The sequence below is a fragment of the Sylvia atricapilla genome, chromosome 1, assembly GCF_009819655.1.
Source record: "Sylvia atricapilla isolate bSylAtr1 chromosome 1, bSylAtr1.pri, whole genome shotgun sequence".
NCBI classification, from domain to species: domain Eukaryota; kingdom Metazoa; phylum Chordata; class Aves; order Passeriformes; family Sylviidae; genus Sylvia; species Sylvia atricapilla.
In genome coordinates this window covers 36,055,646-36,071,086 of record NC_089140.1, presented here as the reverse complement: position 1 = coordinate 36,071,086, position 15,441 = coordinate 36,055,646, and the positions used below count along the sequence as shown (strand labels likewise).

Below are 15,441 nucleotides of genomic sequence, written 5' to 3'. Positions count from 1 at the left end.
ATAGCAGAAAGGAATTTCATGTTTGAAGAGTTGTGAACCTTGATGTTTGAAAAAGCAAAGAAATCTCATGGTATTATATATAGTTTTAATGCATAGTAAAATGCTTATTGTATGTTGATTACCCCTTTATACTCACAATAAAGGTCTGCAATCTGTTAAGCAATTTTTTTGTTGTTGTTTGTATTATATGAGGAACACATTTTGACTAAAATTATTCTTCCATATTTGTACTGTCACAATTTTGAGGGGATATTGTTTGGAATTTATATAGTTTAGGGCCAGCATTTTGATATTATTGTGAAGAAGAAAAAATAGTCATGCTTTATTGTTCTGTTTTTACTAATTTCTGTATATTATATCAATATCATTGAGGGAAAAAAATGTTTAAAGTTTTAAAAAAAGAACAGCTTAATTGTTTTACACCTGAAAGAACCAGTGCAGCTGCAAGGATTTTTTTGAGCAAACTAGAATTCCTGACTGATCTGTCATCTATAAAGTGTGCAAAGAAAAATAGGTAGCTGTCATTAAAATTACATTTCAGCTTTCAATAACCATTTAATGAGTAGCGTAATTATATAAGTATGGTACCTCAAGTACTTCACTCAATAATTAAAAATAATCTCATCTTTAAAGTGAAAGCGCTATAATTATTATTTGACTTAACCAGGACCACTGTTGTGATCTCCAGTGGCACCTCAGATTGTTCAAAGTGGTTTTGAAAGTATAAATTAAAATTAGATAAATCATTAAATTATTAAGCCTTTAAATATGCTGAAAATTAATATAGCATGGAATTTTGAAGTCATGTTATAAGAATTGACAACCTTAGGCTGCAAGCATAGATTTGTGTTAAAATTTGACTTGTCTCTAATCATAAAACACTGCATTAATGATCAAGTGTTTATATCAACTTAAATTTTCACAACTGTTAAATAAATCTTGTGTTTTAACAACATTTTAACCTTTGATTAGAATACAAAGGAAAACATTAAGCAGAGCACAGACAGGTCGGCAGAAGGATCTGTCTCCATCATGACACTTGTGAGCAAGGAAATGCACAGTTTGGTTACCTAAGTAGGATCCCTTTTCTCACAAATTCCTAAACTGCCTGCCATAAAACCTTTTCGTAGGTGACTCAAGATTGGTAAATTGGTTTGCACTGCATAAATACACGTGTTCCCACATACGCACATGCATATGTGCATGCATACACGTGTGCAGAAATATGGATATACTTAAAGACAATTCCTCAGTATCAAAATATATTTTCAAAAGAAAAAAAATTTGAGTGTTTTTTTTTTTTTTTAATTAGGACTTCAGCCGTCAAGCAAAGCCATGTCACTCAAGCTTCTTGTCTTCGTGAACTTGCAGCTGGTTATGACAGTATCCCACCCCTTCTCCTTAAAAGTCCAGTGTTGAATTTTTACATCTCACAGGAAATTGCTGTTTTCAAGACATAATGAAAGAGATGAGGGAGAAATGTCTGATCCTTACCTCACTCTTCACATGCTTTTTTACTGTTGCTGAGCACATTCTTCAGCTCAGTGTTCATTGTGCCTGAAGCATACCCAGAGTGTCTTCCCACCTGTGAATTGGGGCTTTGAAATGCTGTCCAGTTTCTTCTTATTACCTAAAGTGGAAACTGTGCACTGCACCTTGGAAAAGCTCTTCTGTGAGAAAATATCCTGTTGGTTGAGTCCTCATCCCTGGAGGTATTTAAAAGACATCTGTTTTTTTTAAAGATGTGGCACCTAGGGACATGGTTTAACATTGACCTTGGCAGTGCTGAGTTAGTGTTTTTACAAATGATTTTACAAATCTTTTTCAGCCTAAATAGTGCTGTGATTCTATCAGTGTAATAGTCTGTTGCAAGTTTTCATCAGGCTTCTTGTTACAATTTCTACATAGTTTTCAGGTAATCTTCAGGAAATGAAGGCATCTTCCTTATTCTGAGTTCCTCGCATTTTATGCTGTGCCTATAATCTCAAATATGTTCTTGACAAGGTAACAGTTACTGCACCGGACAAGCCCATGTGTTCTGGGTGAATCTAGTACCCTAGCAAGTGTACAGTTTGCAAATCTTCTCCACATATTTCAGAAGTCTAAAGAAGCTAGCATTTGAAATATTCTTTTTTTATTATTTAGTGAAAGTGTCAAGTTTGAGTTACACAACTTTTCTTGAAACAGCCTTTAGCTGTGTCCAGCAGTGTCAGGTCCTGGCTGCCCAGCTCCCAGCTCCCTTTAGCCCTTGGTCTCTGTGCACAAGAAAAGGCTTCACTAAAATGAGGCAGTTTCAGGAGAAAGTTTTCATTCTCAGGAGAGGTAGTTGCTGCAGTTAAAGAAGCAGCAATCCTGGTAATTTTCAGGCCCTTTGGAAGGATACAGCCTTTTTTTATTATTGTATTAAAACTAGTAACTGCTCTAGTACTGAAATAGGGCTGCTACTTACTTTGATACAGGTGCTTGTTACAGTATTGCTCGTTTCCCTTCTCTTTCCTCTGAAAGTGTGGCAGGATTTATTTTACCCTTTTTCCCCTAGCTTGTGTGTTTGCAGTTAGGAAAGCTTTTCACGAGGTCCGTGGCAGGGTTACTAGAGCATTCTCTGTTTCTTCAGCAAAACTCTTCTTCCCGTATTTGAGTTTTAGAAGGAAATTAAGGATTAGGATAATACTGAATCATTTTTTTAAAGGGGACCACAATTTTCGTTACTAGCATCATGAATCTTACGTTCATAACTGTTCAGTATACATTGCAATTTTATCAGAAATTTGGGTCATTATCAGTGAAGAAGATAGAAGTAGTTTATCTCTTCTACTGGGAGTTCACCATATCTTTCAGGAGGAGTAACTGGAACTTTCCTGAGGAGAGGTGATCCAGGGCATGGATTCCCACAGCTTAATGTCATTAGTTAGTGAAGCAGCAGTCTCATTTGTCCTCTATATCACTAACTATGGAAATCTGATAGGATTTGCTAAAAAACCCTTTGGATAAAACTAGGTAAAATATAGGGAGTCTTCTGTTAAGAAAATGAGTACTTTGCTCTTTACTTTATGATTTTTATCACTTTCAGTGAATGACATCTTAATCATCTTTCAAGGTGTCATAACAGACATACCCATCTTAAAGAGGATAGAGCAAGGGAGCAATTGCAGAAGGGTAATTAAATCCTGGGTTTGAGAGCTGAATACACCTAGCCCTATCCATTTTTGGTAGCTGCTGCTAATGATATGATGAGGCGGCAAAAACAGCTCACAAAAAAGCACCCAAACAGTAACTTGTATGATTATGAGATTTATTAACAATGGATATACAATTCAAAATGCTAAACTATTTTGGTAATCATTTCAATAAAGAAAATCGTCTTCAGAATAAAGCAAGCTACACTTAGAGTAGTTTGTGAAAAACAGCTCGGTGGACGTAGCAGACCCAGGATCCCACCAGCTGTGGGGTTCCTGGTGAAAGAATAACTGTTATCCTTGCTTTCTTTGCAAAGTCCTGTTCACTCTTGAAGCAGGACAAATGGTTTTGTTGAAAGATGATGAAGTCCATGCATTTTTGAGATAGTCCTAAAATTCATTCTTCAGAAAGGAGGAAGATAATGTTGCTATTCTTGAAAAGATGTTTTTTCATTATGTCAGCTTAGCATTGTGAATAAGGGTTGGTTTTGTCTGACTAGTCTGGTAAGTGAATTCTTAGTTTAAGTGTAAGTGAAGTGCAGTAGTGCATTCAGGACCCATTTTGATGTGTTGTGTCCCTGTAGCACTTGCCCAGTATCACTGCACCTGGCCATATGGCTTTAACAGAGACTGAACGTAGTTCAGTCATTTCTCTGAATGCTCAGGATCAGATGTGGAGATGGGTAATATATGAAAAAGCATATTACTGAAAATTGTCCCAATATGGGAGACTATTTTACAAGATATGAGAAAAAAAAATGAACAGATGGTTATTAATAACAGGAGGGTCGGCTCCTGGATGAAATATCTGGTGTTGTTAATTTAGTTAAATTTAGTAAACAAAAAGCAGATTGATTAAGTAGGATTTCCATTTTCAAAATAAATGGAGAGAGCTAATTAGTGAAATCAACTGGACTGAGTGATTTTTGACTAAAATGTAGTAGAGGTTTGGGATTTATTTTAGACAAAGGTGCAAAAGTTAATAAAAAACCCTGTATTCCAAATTAAATGAGAAAAGACACGCTTGGAAGTTCTATGCCAAAGTGAATTACTAAGTATTTTTAAGGAATGTCTGGAGTAAGCAAAGATCATAAAAAAATAAAACCAGCTTGATCTGCAAAGAAGGTCACATCCTGGATATCAGAAAATGTGGGGTTATAGTGACAATCAGCAAAAATTAAGTTAAATCAGATCATAAGATAAGAATTTAAATAAACTGGAAAACATTACTTGACTGTAAAGAATCTCACTAGGAAAGGAAACCAGTACCATTCTGCAGTGTGAATGGACAAATAATACTAAATGTAATCCAGCTGTGGTTGGAAAAAGAAAATATTTAATTTTCAGTAGAAATAGAGTTTCACACAAAGGCCTGAAAATAAATCAATAAAATAGATGGGAGTGTTGGGTAGATGCTGTAAATTAGCAGAACTAATAATCTGACTTGCAGACTTCAAGAATATTGACAAATGCTGCTGCATGGAACAATTTTTAGTATTTTAGTTCATGGCTGATGGGTGGAAATATAGTACCTGTACTTAGATTAACAGGGGAAAGAAAAGTGATAGCAAAGCACCTGTTTGGGCTCACCATTATCTGTGCAGGGCTTTAAGAAAGTTTTTAAGAAAGAAGTAAGAGAGAAAAGCAAAGAAAATTGTGTAACTTTTATTCCAGATTTTTTTTTTTTTTTTTTTTTTTTTTTTTGTTAAATGGGACATTGTGGCCAGCTAACCTGCTTGCTTTTCAAAATATACATTCAGGAATTACATTAGATCTGTCTGAACCTCAGAAAACCATCTGATGTAGTGTCACAGGAGATTCTGTGAAATAGAAATTATAGATATTAGTGAAGTATAGTAATTTTGGGCTGAATACAGAAATGCAAATTTTAATGGAAGAATTCTTTTTAGTGAAACGTGGGGCTGAACCAGTCTTATCCAATATTTTCATTTATTGTCTTGCCACAGAATGAGACCTGATAGACTTTTATTAAGTAAAATTATTGGAAGGTAATATGTAGTGCCAGTGCAAATAGAGTATTCAGGCACGACTGGTGGTTTCTGAAGAAAATAGGACTGCAAACAGCTTGACATTGTGTGAACTACAGTATTGCACTAGCAAGAATTTTTAGTGTAAACTGAAAACTTCTTTTTGTAAATAAAAATGGGGAGTAAATGTGCAGGCATGTTTGGTTAAGGATGGCTGTGAAACTGCAGGATGGAGCAGTGCGACTGTCGGCTGTATTGAGCAAGATTTGTTTGATAGAGAAGAAAAACTACTGTCCAAATTATCAACTCTGAACTTTTAGCATGCTGTCTATAGCTCCTGTCCCTCCTTTTTCATGTGTAAGAAGGACTGAGTTAAAGAAAATGGGGAATATGAAGCCTCTCTTTTTAGAAGAAAGGACTGAAATAACTTGGTTTCAGTCAGCAGAGCAGAGAACAGAGTTATGCAGTGCTACCTGTAAATTAACTAAGGAGGCACACAGGGATGTAGGAGAATTATCAAGCTAAATGACAGGGCAAGAATAAACAGTATGAAACGGGACAAGAATAAATTTGCTTTGAAAAATACATGACTCCTGCCTTTTAGAAGTCTTTCAATAGACAAAGTTATAGATTAGAAACTTCCTTGTAATCCTTGATTTCTAGCAACATCACTGTTCTGTGTATCACCAGCCCAAAGGATGTAAAATAAGATGTTTTGTAGACATCTTAATAGGTATTTTCAGAGAAGCTTTGAACTTGTGCTCTGACAAAAACCAAAAACAACAAACAAAAACAAACAAACAAAACCCCACCTAATATCACAAAGTCAGCGTAGAATTTTTCACAAAACAGGTGAACTTTTACGTTTTTTGACTTAATGTTGGTGAAATCAAGCTCACCTACTTATATGGTGTACTTCTGTAACCCTATACTAGTTAAATTGTGTTTAATAATTTGAGAAGGGCCTCAATCAAAACTGAAAGTGAAATTAAGTATCAGGTTTTCAGAACATTCAGACTCCAGTTTGAACTTGAAGTCTAGTTAAGATGGCTGTAAGAATTTGAAGAAATAAAGTTGAGATTTGTCTATGTAAGTTTTAGGTGAGTTTTGTTGTAACTGAAGTTACCATATAAGGTAAAATCAGTTGCATTTGTCACCAATGTTGTGTTCATACCAGAGATTGTCTTACAACAAAGGTGTTTTCTCTTATTTTTGTATTAGCAGGATCAAATGAAAATGGAAGCACACCCCCCACCTCAGATTCAGATGGAACTTTTATTTCTTACAGGTTGGTAATTTTTTATATCTATTTTCTAATTTTAAGAAGGTTGATTATAATAAGAAGCGTAATCTATTAAAACAAAAGAACAGATCTTATACCTTAAGAGGATTGTGTATTCTAAACTGAAACAGTGAGCAGAAGAACATGAAGTATTTAATTAAGGAATTATCTGAAAATTTGTTTTCTGGATTATCAAGTTTTTAGAAAGTTGTTCAAAATGTTTAACTTATGAATGTACAAGATATTTGAAAGCCTAAACAGTTTTAAAGGGGTTTTTTTGTGGTTTTTGTTCCTCCAAAGTATTCAATAAAGTGAAGTCACAGCAACTAAGATAAATGTTGAAATATTCAACTCACCAATGATCACCTTTCTGATCTACTCCAAAGTAACTGGATTGATGGACTACATGGAGCTCTAGTTCCTTATTATTTCATGTCAAAAGCCAAAGCCAAGATTAGTTAAATTTGAGATTATTTGACAGGAAAATATTGTTTCAATTTTGTTGGCAGTAAACACCAGTTTAAGAAACTTTTTTCAGCAATGTCATTGAGCTTGAATCTTGCTTGGGTACATACCTGAGAGTGTCTTGTGCTTGAAAGCACAGAAAGCTAATCAGCAGGTATATACTTTCATCCTTTACCCTGCAAAATACTGAGTCTGCTACAAAAATATCTTTGTCTTTGTGACTAATAAATTAATAGTATGATTTCTGCTAACCAGAAGGATTGCATCTGATTTTCGTGTTTAAGTATGGTAAAACAAAACAAGCTTACCACATGATTATTTTCAAATCATTTAGTGGACTATGTTGGTTGGCATTTTTTTCACTTTTGGTTTGTGCTCTGCTGGAATCTCTACTTCAAAGAGGTGCAGGCAGGCAGGAGGAACCTGCCTGTTCTCCTTGTCCTGGTTGCAGCTGGCTGGGTGGGGAATGTTGCACGGTGGTGCAGGCAGTGAGCTGTGCTGGTCATGGGGAGCCTCAGGCGTGGGGTGGCAGGGAGGGGACACAATGCTGAAGAACCTGTTGCAGGCTGGAGACTGAGACATTGCCAAGAAGAGCAAGGAGCGAACAGCCTGGTCTTGAGGATGTTGAAAAGAAAGACTTTTTGTAAGGATGCAGAGGGAACAGCCAAGAGTTTGCTGCGATTCACACACCCAGAGGAAACTTCTGGACTAAGAGCAAGGTTGGAACAAAGCGTGTGTCTGCAGGGACAGAGTGGAACTGGGGTGGGTTGATTTAGGTATCCTTACAGTTTTCTGTATCCTAGTGAGTTGACTCTAATGAAACCTACTTTGTGATGATATAAAACTATTCTAGGGTAGTTAGTATATCCACTTTGATAAAATATATTAGAAGATCCATTTTAGGGTTCTGCATGACTCTGTTTCTTGTCATATTCATGTTTTCTGCATGCAACATATTGTCTAACTTAAAAGAAGGGCCAAAAATTACCACCCAGGATAATCTTCATATTTTTTCGGTGAGAGGCATGTGTAGATAGAGAGACCACAAATCAGTATCTCAAAAATGGGCAAGATAGAATTTAAACAGAGCAGCAAGAGAAAGCTGAGAGCTGTCTCTGCCATTAAAACCATTAAACTTATTCCTGAGTCACCAACTCACAAACACCAGCTTTTGTACCTGCCAAGTGACAAGACTTGTAGAAGAAGCAGGCAGCTTTAGCTAGACTTTGCTTCCATGAGAATGTTGTGAGCTGTGGAGCTGGGGTCTGAGCCCTTCTTCTCATCCCTGCTCCACTCAGGTAGTAGCACTTTTCTCTCAGGGAGCTAGTCCAGGGAGCTAACCCAGCCCAACCTGTTCATTCTTCATAGGGAGAGCTTTCTGATGACTTCATTCTCAGTGTCCTCCTGCCAAAGCTTCCCATGGTATCAGTGCCAATGCAGGGAATGTAGCTAGCATGGACAGCTAGAAATAAGTGAGAGGACAGAGCATGGTGCCCTTTCCCTAAATCAGCCTAAACCTTAGTGCGTTTTTAATGCTCCACAGATTTGATGGAGGTAAAGGCTGGTCTTTGTATCTCTGTATTCCTTAGTCCAAAGTGCATATAGTAAGTACAACATTGGCTACAAGGTCCACTGACTAATACTCATATTCTGTCAGAGAGGATTACAGCCCAGCTTAGAAAACTGAAGTTAATCGGTCTTTTAAGAGAGGTCCCATATCTCATTGCCAAAGTATTACTGATATAATTAAAGGTAAGATAGTTAAAAAGATATATAGTGTGTATGTGTATTGGAGAGGTATATATGTATACATGTATGTAAAAGTAACCTCTGACTTTTCATAGCTGGCAAGTTGTCACTGTTATTTAGTAGTAGTGCTTGAGGTGTGAAATATATGTTGGTTGCTCAATGGCAAGTAATTTCAATCATCTAATGAGACTGGCTGTAAATTTCATTATTAGGCTGGATATTGTTTTGATAGTTATAGTTCTGGACTGCATGTTAAGTAATAATGAGCATCCACCAATACCTTATTTAAGATGAAAAGTGAATCCTAAACTACCTTGAAAAGTAAGGATGGTAAATGGTTCTTATTTCTTTAAGGAGTCATTAGAGATTTTGACTTATTTTAGGATACCGTCAAGGAATATTGTTTTAGTAACTTAGTAATTTGGTAAAACTAAGGATAGTCTTGTTTACCCAATGCATTTCAGTCTATCGTATTTTAATGAGACCAGAATTTTTGCCATAAAAGAGGCAAAGGCATCTTTGGATCATGGTAGATGTCATGCATGCAGAAGGTTAAGACATGAAAAATTTGTATTGAAAATTTTAGCTCAAACAGAAGTTGCTTTATATTTTATCATTAATAGACCTTTGCAACTTAAATAAAAGAGGTTACTCAAAAATATTTGAATATTAGTAAGTTTTGTTATTAAAGTACTCTTAAAAAAGTTGTTACCACAATAAAAAATAAGCCGCAGGAAAGGCTGCTTGATTCCCACATTTTCTATTTTAAAGGACAATTCTACACTATCCAGTACAAGATTCCAAGTGTGTATGTTAATAAAGGATAGCATGTCATTATTCTTTGATACATTTATGGTGCTCCAGAACTATTTGTATGGTTTTAATATGAAGGTGTCACCTTAGAGTTTGTGACTCTTGCCTGTGTTGATCACAGCACAGATTTAATGTGCATGTGTTCAGATAATGAGCATTTCCCTTTAGGTCATAAAGTTTGTAAGTAATGTAAGGGAAAAGTACATGTGACTGACATGTACTAAATATTCTAAATATTCTTTGAGTTTATGAGTACGTCCTGTCAGGTTACAGAGAATTTTCTAACTGGTCTTTAGGCTCTAATGGAACTATTATTTGTGTACTTGGGAAGAAGCTTTACTAATAAGAAATTATGAAAATTGCTTCCTAGAACTATGTCATCAAAATTAGAAGTCCACTATTAGAAACATTTGAACAAGGATTTAGACATATAATCACTTTCAACTTTTAAATGTAAGGAACTTAAGGAAAATATTTGAGCTCTGCTCTAGGGTATTATTTTACTGCTATGGTTAATGCCTTTTTTGGGTGTCCAACTGGGCTGGGCTTCACCAAAAGGAAAAGGAAAATAGATGTGGGTCTTTAGCTTCAGTATCTGCAATGCAGTGCCACTGGAAAGTAGAAATACTGTCTTTCTCCTCCCTTCCCAAGGGCAGCTGACCTTCTCCTCGCCAAAGAGGTGAACCCCTTGCCAGCACATATGACTACAGACTATTACATTAATCTGTTTAGCCTCAGTACCAGCTGCTTGCATGTTTTTAATTATCTTATTAGATGGTATAACAGTGACCTATGAAATAAAATGAAGGTGAGTATTTTTTAACTTTATTTTACAGGCTATTTTTCTAAATATATTTTAATGACCTAATTATGACTTTTAGGGAGAGCCATTGATGCAGGCATTCAATTTGGCTGATAGAATCTAACATCTCAAGGACACTTATTTTCTTTCAAGGTGGATTCATACATTAATACTGCTTCTAATAAATATGTATCCTAAAAAGCTCATTTTTCATACTTGTGTTGTTAACTTAACTCTGTGATTCAAAGACCCATGACTGCTATGTTGGATAATTTTTTAATACATCTCCACACATATATGTAAGTTTAATTCTTACCCCATGTATCAAGATAAAGTTCTTTCCTCCGCGGCTTCAATTCCATGATAAATGATGATTGCTCAAAGCTGTGGGTTTGTGTAGACAAGGTGTATTCCTTCTTGCGCTCATATTTCAAACAGGCAGAGGATCTAGTATAAGAAAGACTTTAGTATTCCATTTTTCTCCCCCTGCCTTCTTACAGATTCTGCTTACCAGATGTTTCCTTCCTTGATGCAAAAAGGCAATGTGGTCCTGCTGGCTGAGGCGTTTCTTGTGTGCCAGCCAACTGCAGGGCTGACACTGAGCGTGAGGAAGAAAGACGGCAAGGGGTGCAAGCTGTTCCTCCTTGGTTCTTCCTGCTTCCAAAAGTGGTGCTGAAAACAGTTGGGTTGCCCTTTGACCTGTGGCTTTTGTTGACAGTTGAACCAGAAGTGGCTACATAGCCTCTGTCCTTACACGTTAAACATGCTGTGAAGATGTGTGCAACTTACATACCTCCACCTTATGAAAAGCTTTGTCTTAGTCTATTAGGAAGCAGCCTTTTTCCATCTACACAAGTCTATCTAGTCTTGTTCATACACAGATGATGTTACTTTATTCTTTTAATTTTAAGTCACTCCTGTGCAATTATAATCTTATTTTCCTGATTTTGTTCACTGTATGTCCACACATAATCAAGAGATGTAAAGAACAAGCTTGTTTCTATGGGTTTTTTGATTATTTTGAGGTAAGAAAAATTTGGTACAGAAGGCAATGCAGTGAAATTGTCACTGCCACTCCACTCTGCAAGAAGTGGAGTGCACTTGCATCCTTTCTCTCTTTCCACAAGGAAGTAGTCGAACTGGCATCCATGTTTATTTTGTTTTATCCTAAACCATTTGCTAGACACTGTTCCACTTGATGCCCTTTATGTGCAAAGAGGCCTTTTCAATATGACTTAATTTTTTCTGGGACCATGTAAACTCTCCTTGATTCTTCTGAAGGATCATGTTCATAATGTGCTAAGAATCTTTCTCTGGATGTGGTAGTCTGTGCCAGTACTCTCATTTTGTCAGTGTTTGTGATGTTGTTAGGAATTCCATCTTGCAGATCTCCTTTTTCCAGCAAGAGGAAGTGACAGCACTGATCATAAGTTTCCTCCAACAGGTTTTTTTACTCCAAATCCTGGAAATCACTGTCATACCTATTAAAAGCTTAGAAGATTTCTGATTTTCTTTGAATTCTTTTAAAATTACTTTCCTTTTTTTTCCTCTTTCCTCTTTAAGGAAATTTACATAATTCCCATCTCTATCTTGTCAAATTTCTATTATTTACTTCTTCCTTCCATAGCTGATTGTTGCTGATTTCCTTGCCTGGTGTCCTAAGGAACTGGTGAAGGGTATCATAAAACAAGGAAGAATAAAATGTCATTAAGGAGCTGAAAACCTATATTCAGTATATTTTTCTAAGATACAAACATTTCAACAAACATAAAGGGTGGATTTTTTTAATTTTTTCCAGTGAAAATTATATTACTTTCCAAAGGCATAGAAATGGTAATATAGACTTGCTTTCTGGCTTTATTCAATGTAATAGCGAAAAACAAATTTAAGACATTTACTTAAAGCTTGAGATGGTTTTGACAGAGAATCAGAAAGGAAGGATTGAGTTACCAACATCTTTTGTCAGTAGAATGCTTTTTTATGGATTGGCTGCAAGAAGGAAAGACTTAGATTGTGAAGAGAGACCATGGAAGAGAGAATGGTATTTTTTAAAATCCATGGAAAGCCAGGGGAAATTTTAGTTCGCTCTTAATTTATTCTGTTGTACTATAAAATCAGCATATATACCACTGACACCACAATCAACTGATACCATATTTTCCCTTACTAAATTTAAAGTGGTTTTCATTATGAATTTCTTTTACTTTTCCACTCGCAATATTCTTCAGACTTGGATGGCATTTGGGAGATGTGACTGAGGACAAGGAGGAATTTTCAGGAAAGCTAAGGAGGATGCAGGGAGATAGGCCAGTTGGCTGTACATTGGCCCCAGGGAAGATGGAGAAGCAGGTAATGTGCTGGGGGCTGGAAAAAGGACCTGGGGGTCCTGGCAGGCATTAAAATTGAACATGAATCACCAATGTTCTCTTGCAGAAAAGAAAGCTAATAGTATGCTGGGATGGATTAGGAGCAGTGCTGCCAGCAGATCCGAGTTAGTAGTCCTTTCCCTGTAATCCATACCTGGAGTACTGTGGCCAGTGCTGGGCTCCCCTTTATGAGAAAGACATGGACATACTGGAGAGTGCCCAGCGAAGGGCTGCTGTGATGGTGAAGGAGCTGGAGCAGCTCTTCTGTGAGGAAACACTGAGAGAGATGGGAATTTTCAGCCTGGAAAAGAGAAGGCTCACGGTATCTTTTTGAAGTCTATGAGTGTCTAAGTGAAGGGTAGAAAGGACACACAGAGACAGGCTCTTTACAGTGACATGCAGCAACAAGAGGTTCCATCTGAATGTCAGGAGGCACTCTTACATCTGATTTTTAGTTGGATGATTTGTAGAGCTGTAGCTTTTAACTTCTGTTGTGTCCTACAGGAAGCTCTTACCTTTTCCTTAGCAAATGCATGTTTGTATAACAAGGCTGCATGCATGTGAACACACACAATTCACAGAGCTCTGCCTAACTGTGGGTGTGAGCAGAGGGGTAAAACAGCAGAAGAGAACTCTGTAGTCAGGAGAAGTAGGAAGCAAATGTTCTACATGTACATGCAAAGGATTTCAAAGGTATTGGGAGATTTAAACCAGAAGGCTTTGACCCTGCAACTGGCAAACTCAGTTACAATACAAAAATAAAAATAGTTGAACATAATAGTACATTTTGTCTCACCATTCTGTAAATGTATGCAGAAAGTAATGAATGGAAGAAAATGGGCTGGTGAAATTTAGACTTTGAAAAGGCTGTAACAAGAATTCTTTTGTAAAAGCTGAACTGGTCAAAAGTTGGAGATCATGTGCTCTCCAAAGGCCAGACTTGGCTCTTTGGCTGAGAACCACCAAGGCAAAGTGGACAATTTGGAATATGGAGAACGATGTCTTGGGGTTCTGTGTCAGACCTACTGCTATGAGGAAGGGTGCTGGAAGAGCATCCTGCCGCCAGTGCAGCCTTATTTCAGTTCCCTGAGCTGTGCTACACACACACTGGTAGCTTAAGGAGCATAGCTAACTATAATATAACTTTATTTGCTGGAATGTTTGCCTTAAGAAAGTTATTTTACCTTTCTTCACACAAACCTTTTTAACTGTATGTCAGCCAAAAGTAGATGAAACCTGAACTGTTTAGAAAAATCTGCCCTTTGAATGTTCAGCCTCCAAGCAACACAGCCATGCATATTCACACTTACATGGCTGTTAGCTCTGCCACGTATCCTGAGGCAGGACTTTGAGAAACAGAGGAAAATACATGTATTTTCCAAGCAGACTGATAAGCCTTCACATTAAAGCTGTCAAGTGGATTTTCAGGGTAGCAAATAAAAATCTGTGTGTTTCAGAAACGTTTTTTTAGAAACTCTGCTTCTTATTACTTGATACTACCTTTCAATTGAGGTTTTTTTCCTCTGTTTTTATAGAATTAACTCTGTCTTTATTACATTCCTGGCAGTTGCCTCACTTTTTTCCCAACTGTTGATTTTACGACATAATAAATAATACAAACTATGCATGTTTCTTGGATTTATGCAGTATGTTTGAAAGGAGTTGTTGCCTCTATTTAAATATTTAAATATAGATACTTGATGTTCCTATCAATAAAGATCTCATATTGGAAAACATATGACACAATAATTTGAGAATTAGTTTTCTTTCTGATGGCCTGTTCAGTAGCCTGTTGCTTCATTGAGTGCCCCTGAGGAGCCAAGTTTGGGTCTCAGCATTTTAAAAAGCACATTCTGAAGATGAAAACTAGTATAAAAATGTGAAATTTGCTTTTCTGGAAGCACACATGCCATTGTTTTAAGATGATTTTGCTAGTACTAGCAGCACTGCTCAAGAATCTCTTTGGATCTCTCTGAGGCTATCCATTTTATCCTTTAATATTGGTCTAGAGGATGGAATAAGCTTGAGATTTAGATTGAAATCCTAAATATGTATGCAAATGTTTCGGTAGTATAGCAGTATTCTTCCACAGACTGAGGAATGTTCTTTGTTCTCTAAATGTTGTTGTTGTTGTAAATACCAAATTCAAGGACTCAAAAAAGAGATTTCAGAACTTGGCATGAAATATTTCAAAAATCCACAAGACAAAAGAATGATATCTGATGACCCAATAGATAGTATTTCTTTGTTAACTGCAGTTTCACCTGAAAGCAAATTATGGACAGTAATATTTACCTGGTAGATCTGACGCCCTGCAGTCCCAGAACTGAATCTTTTGCCCATTTTCAGTGATATAGATTGTAGTGCCATGTGGTTCTTCACATTTTTACATTTCTATGGGTTTTAGTGTCTTCTACAGAGTTTAGGTGTTGTCTGAACATGATAGTATGAAAATACTTCTTACTTCAAAGTTTTGGACTTTGGCAGGATCTGCATTCATACATTTCACCAGCTTTATCCTCTAAATCACTAAATGCAGAAGTGAAGTATCAGTGATTGCTGTCTGTGCTAGACCAGTCTCCCTCAACTGTATTTCTTCCTCTTCTGAACAGGGTATGTATTTTTTAAGGAGCCTTAATGGGCTACCATTGCATTCTTCTGCATATCTGTGCTTGATGTATTGGTTTTACCATTATGCTGCAGGTTGAAATTTAACAGCAGAGCCAGAGGCAGGTGTTCTGCTTCTGCCTGTCAGTGGAGAGGGTCTTTGTCAACTCTCCCCAACATGCACCAGCTCAAG

General features: G+C 36.7%; 1 protein-coding gene across 3 annotated transcripts in view; it reads left to right on the top strand.

Annotated features, from left to right (window-relative positions):
* TBC1D5 (TBC1 domain family member 5) overlaps positions 1-15,441 on the top strand; it is a 316,602-nt gene that overhangs the window by 154,139 nt on the left and 147,022 nt on the right. For all 3 annotated transcript variants that reach the window (XM_066319616.1, XM_066319630.1, XM_066319620.1), the window contains one exon: positions 6,386-6,452. In XM_066319616.1, the coding sequence (XP_066175713.1) occupies positions 6,386-6,452 (67 nt within the window). The remainder of the gene's footprint in view (positions 1-6,385; positions 6,453-15,441) is intronic.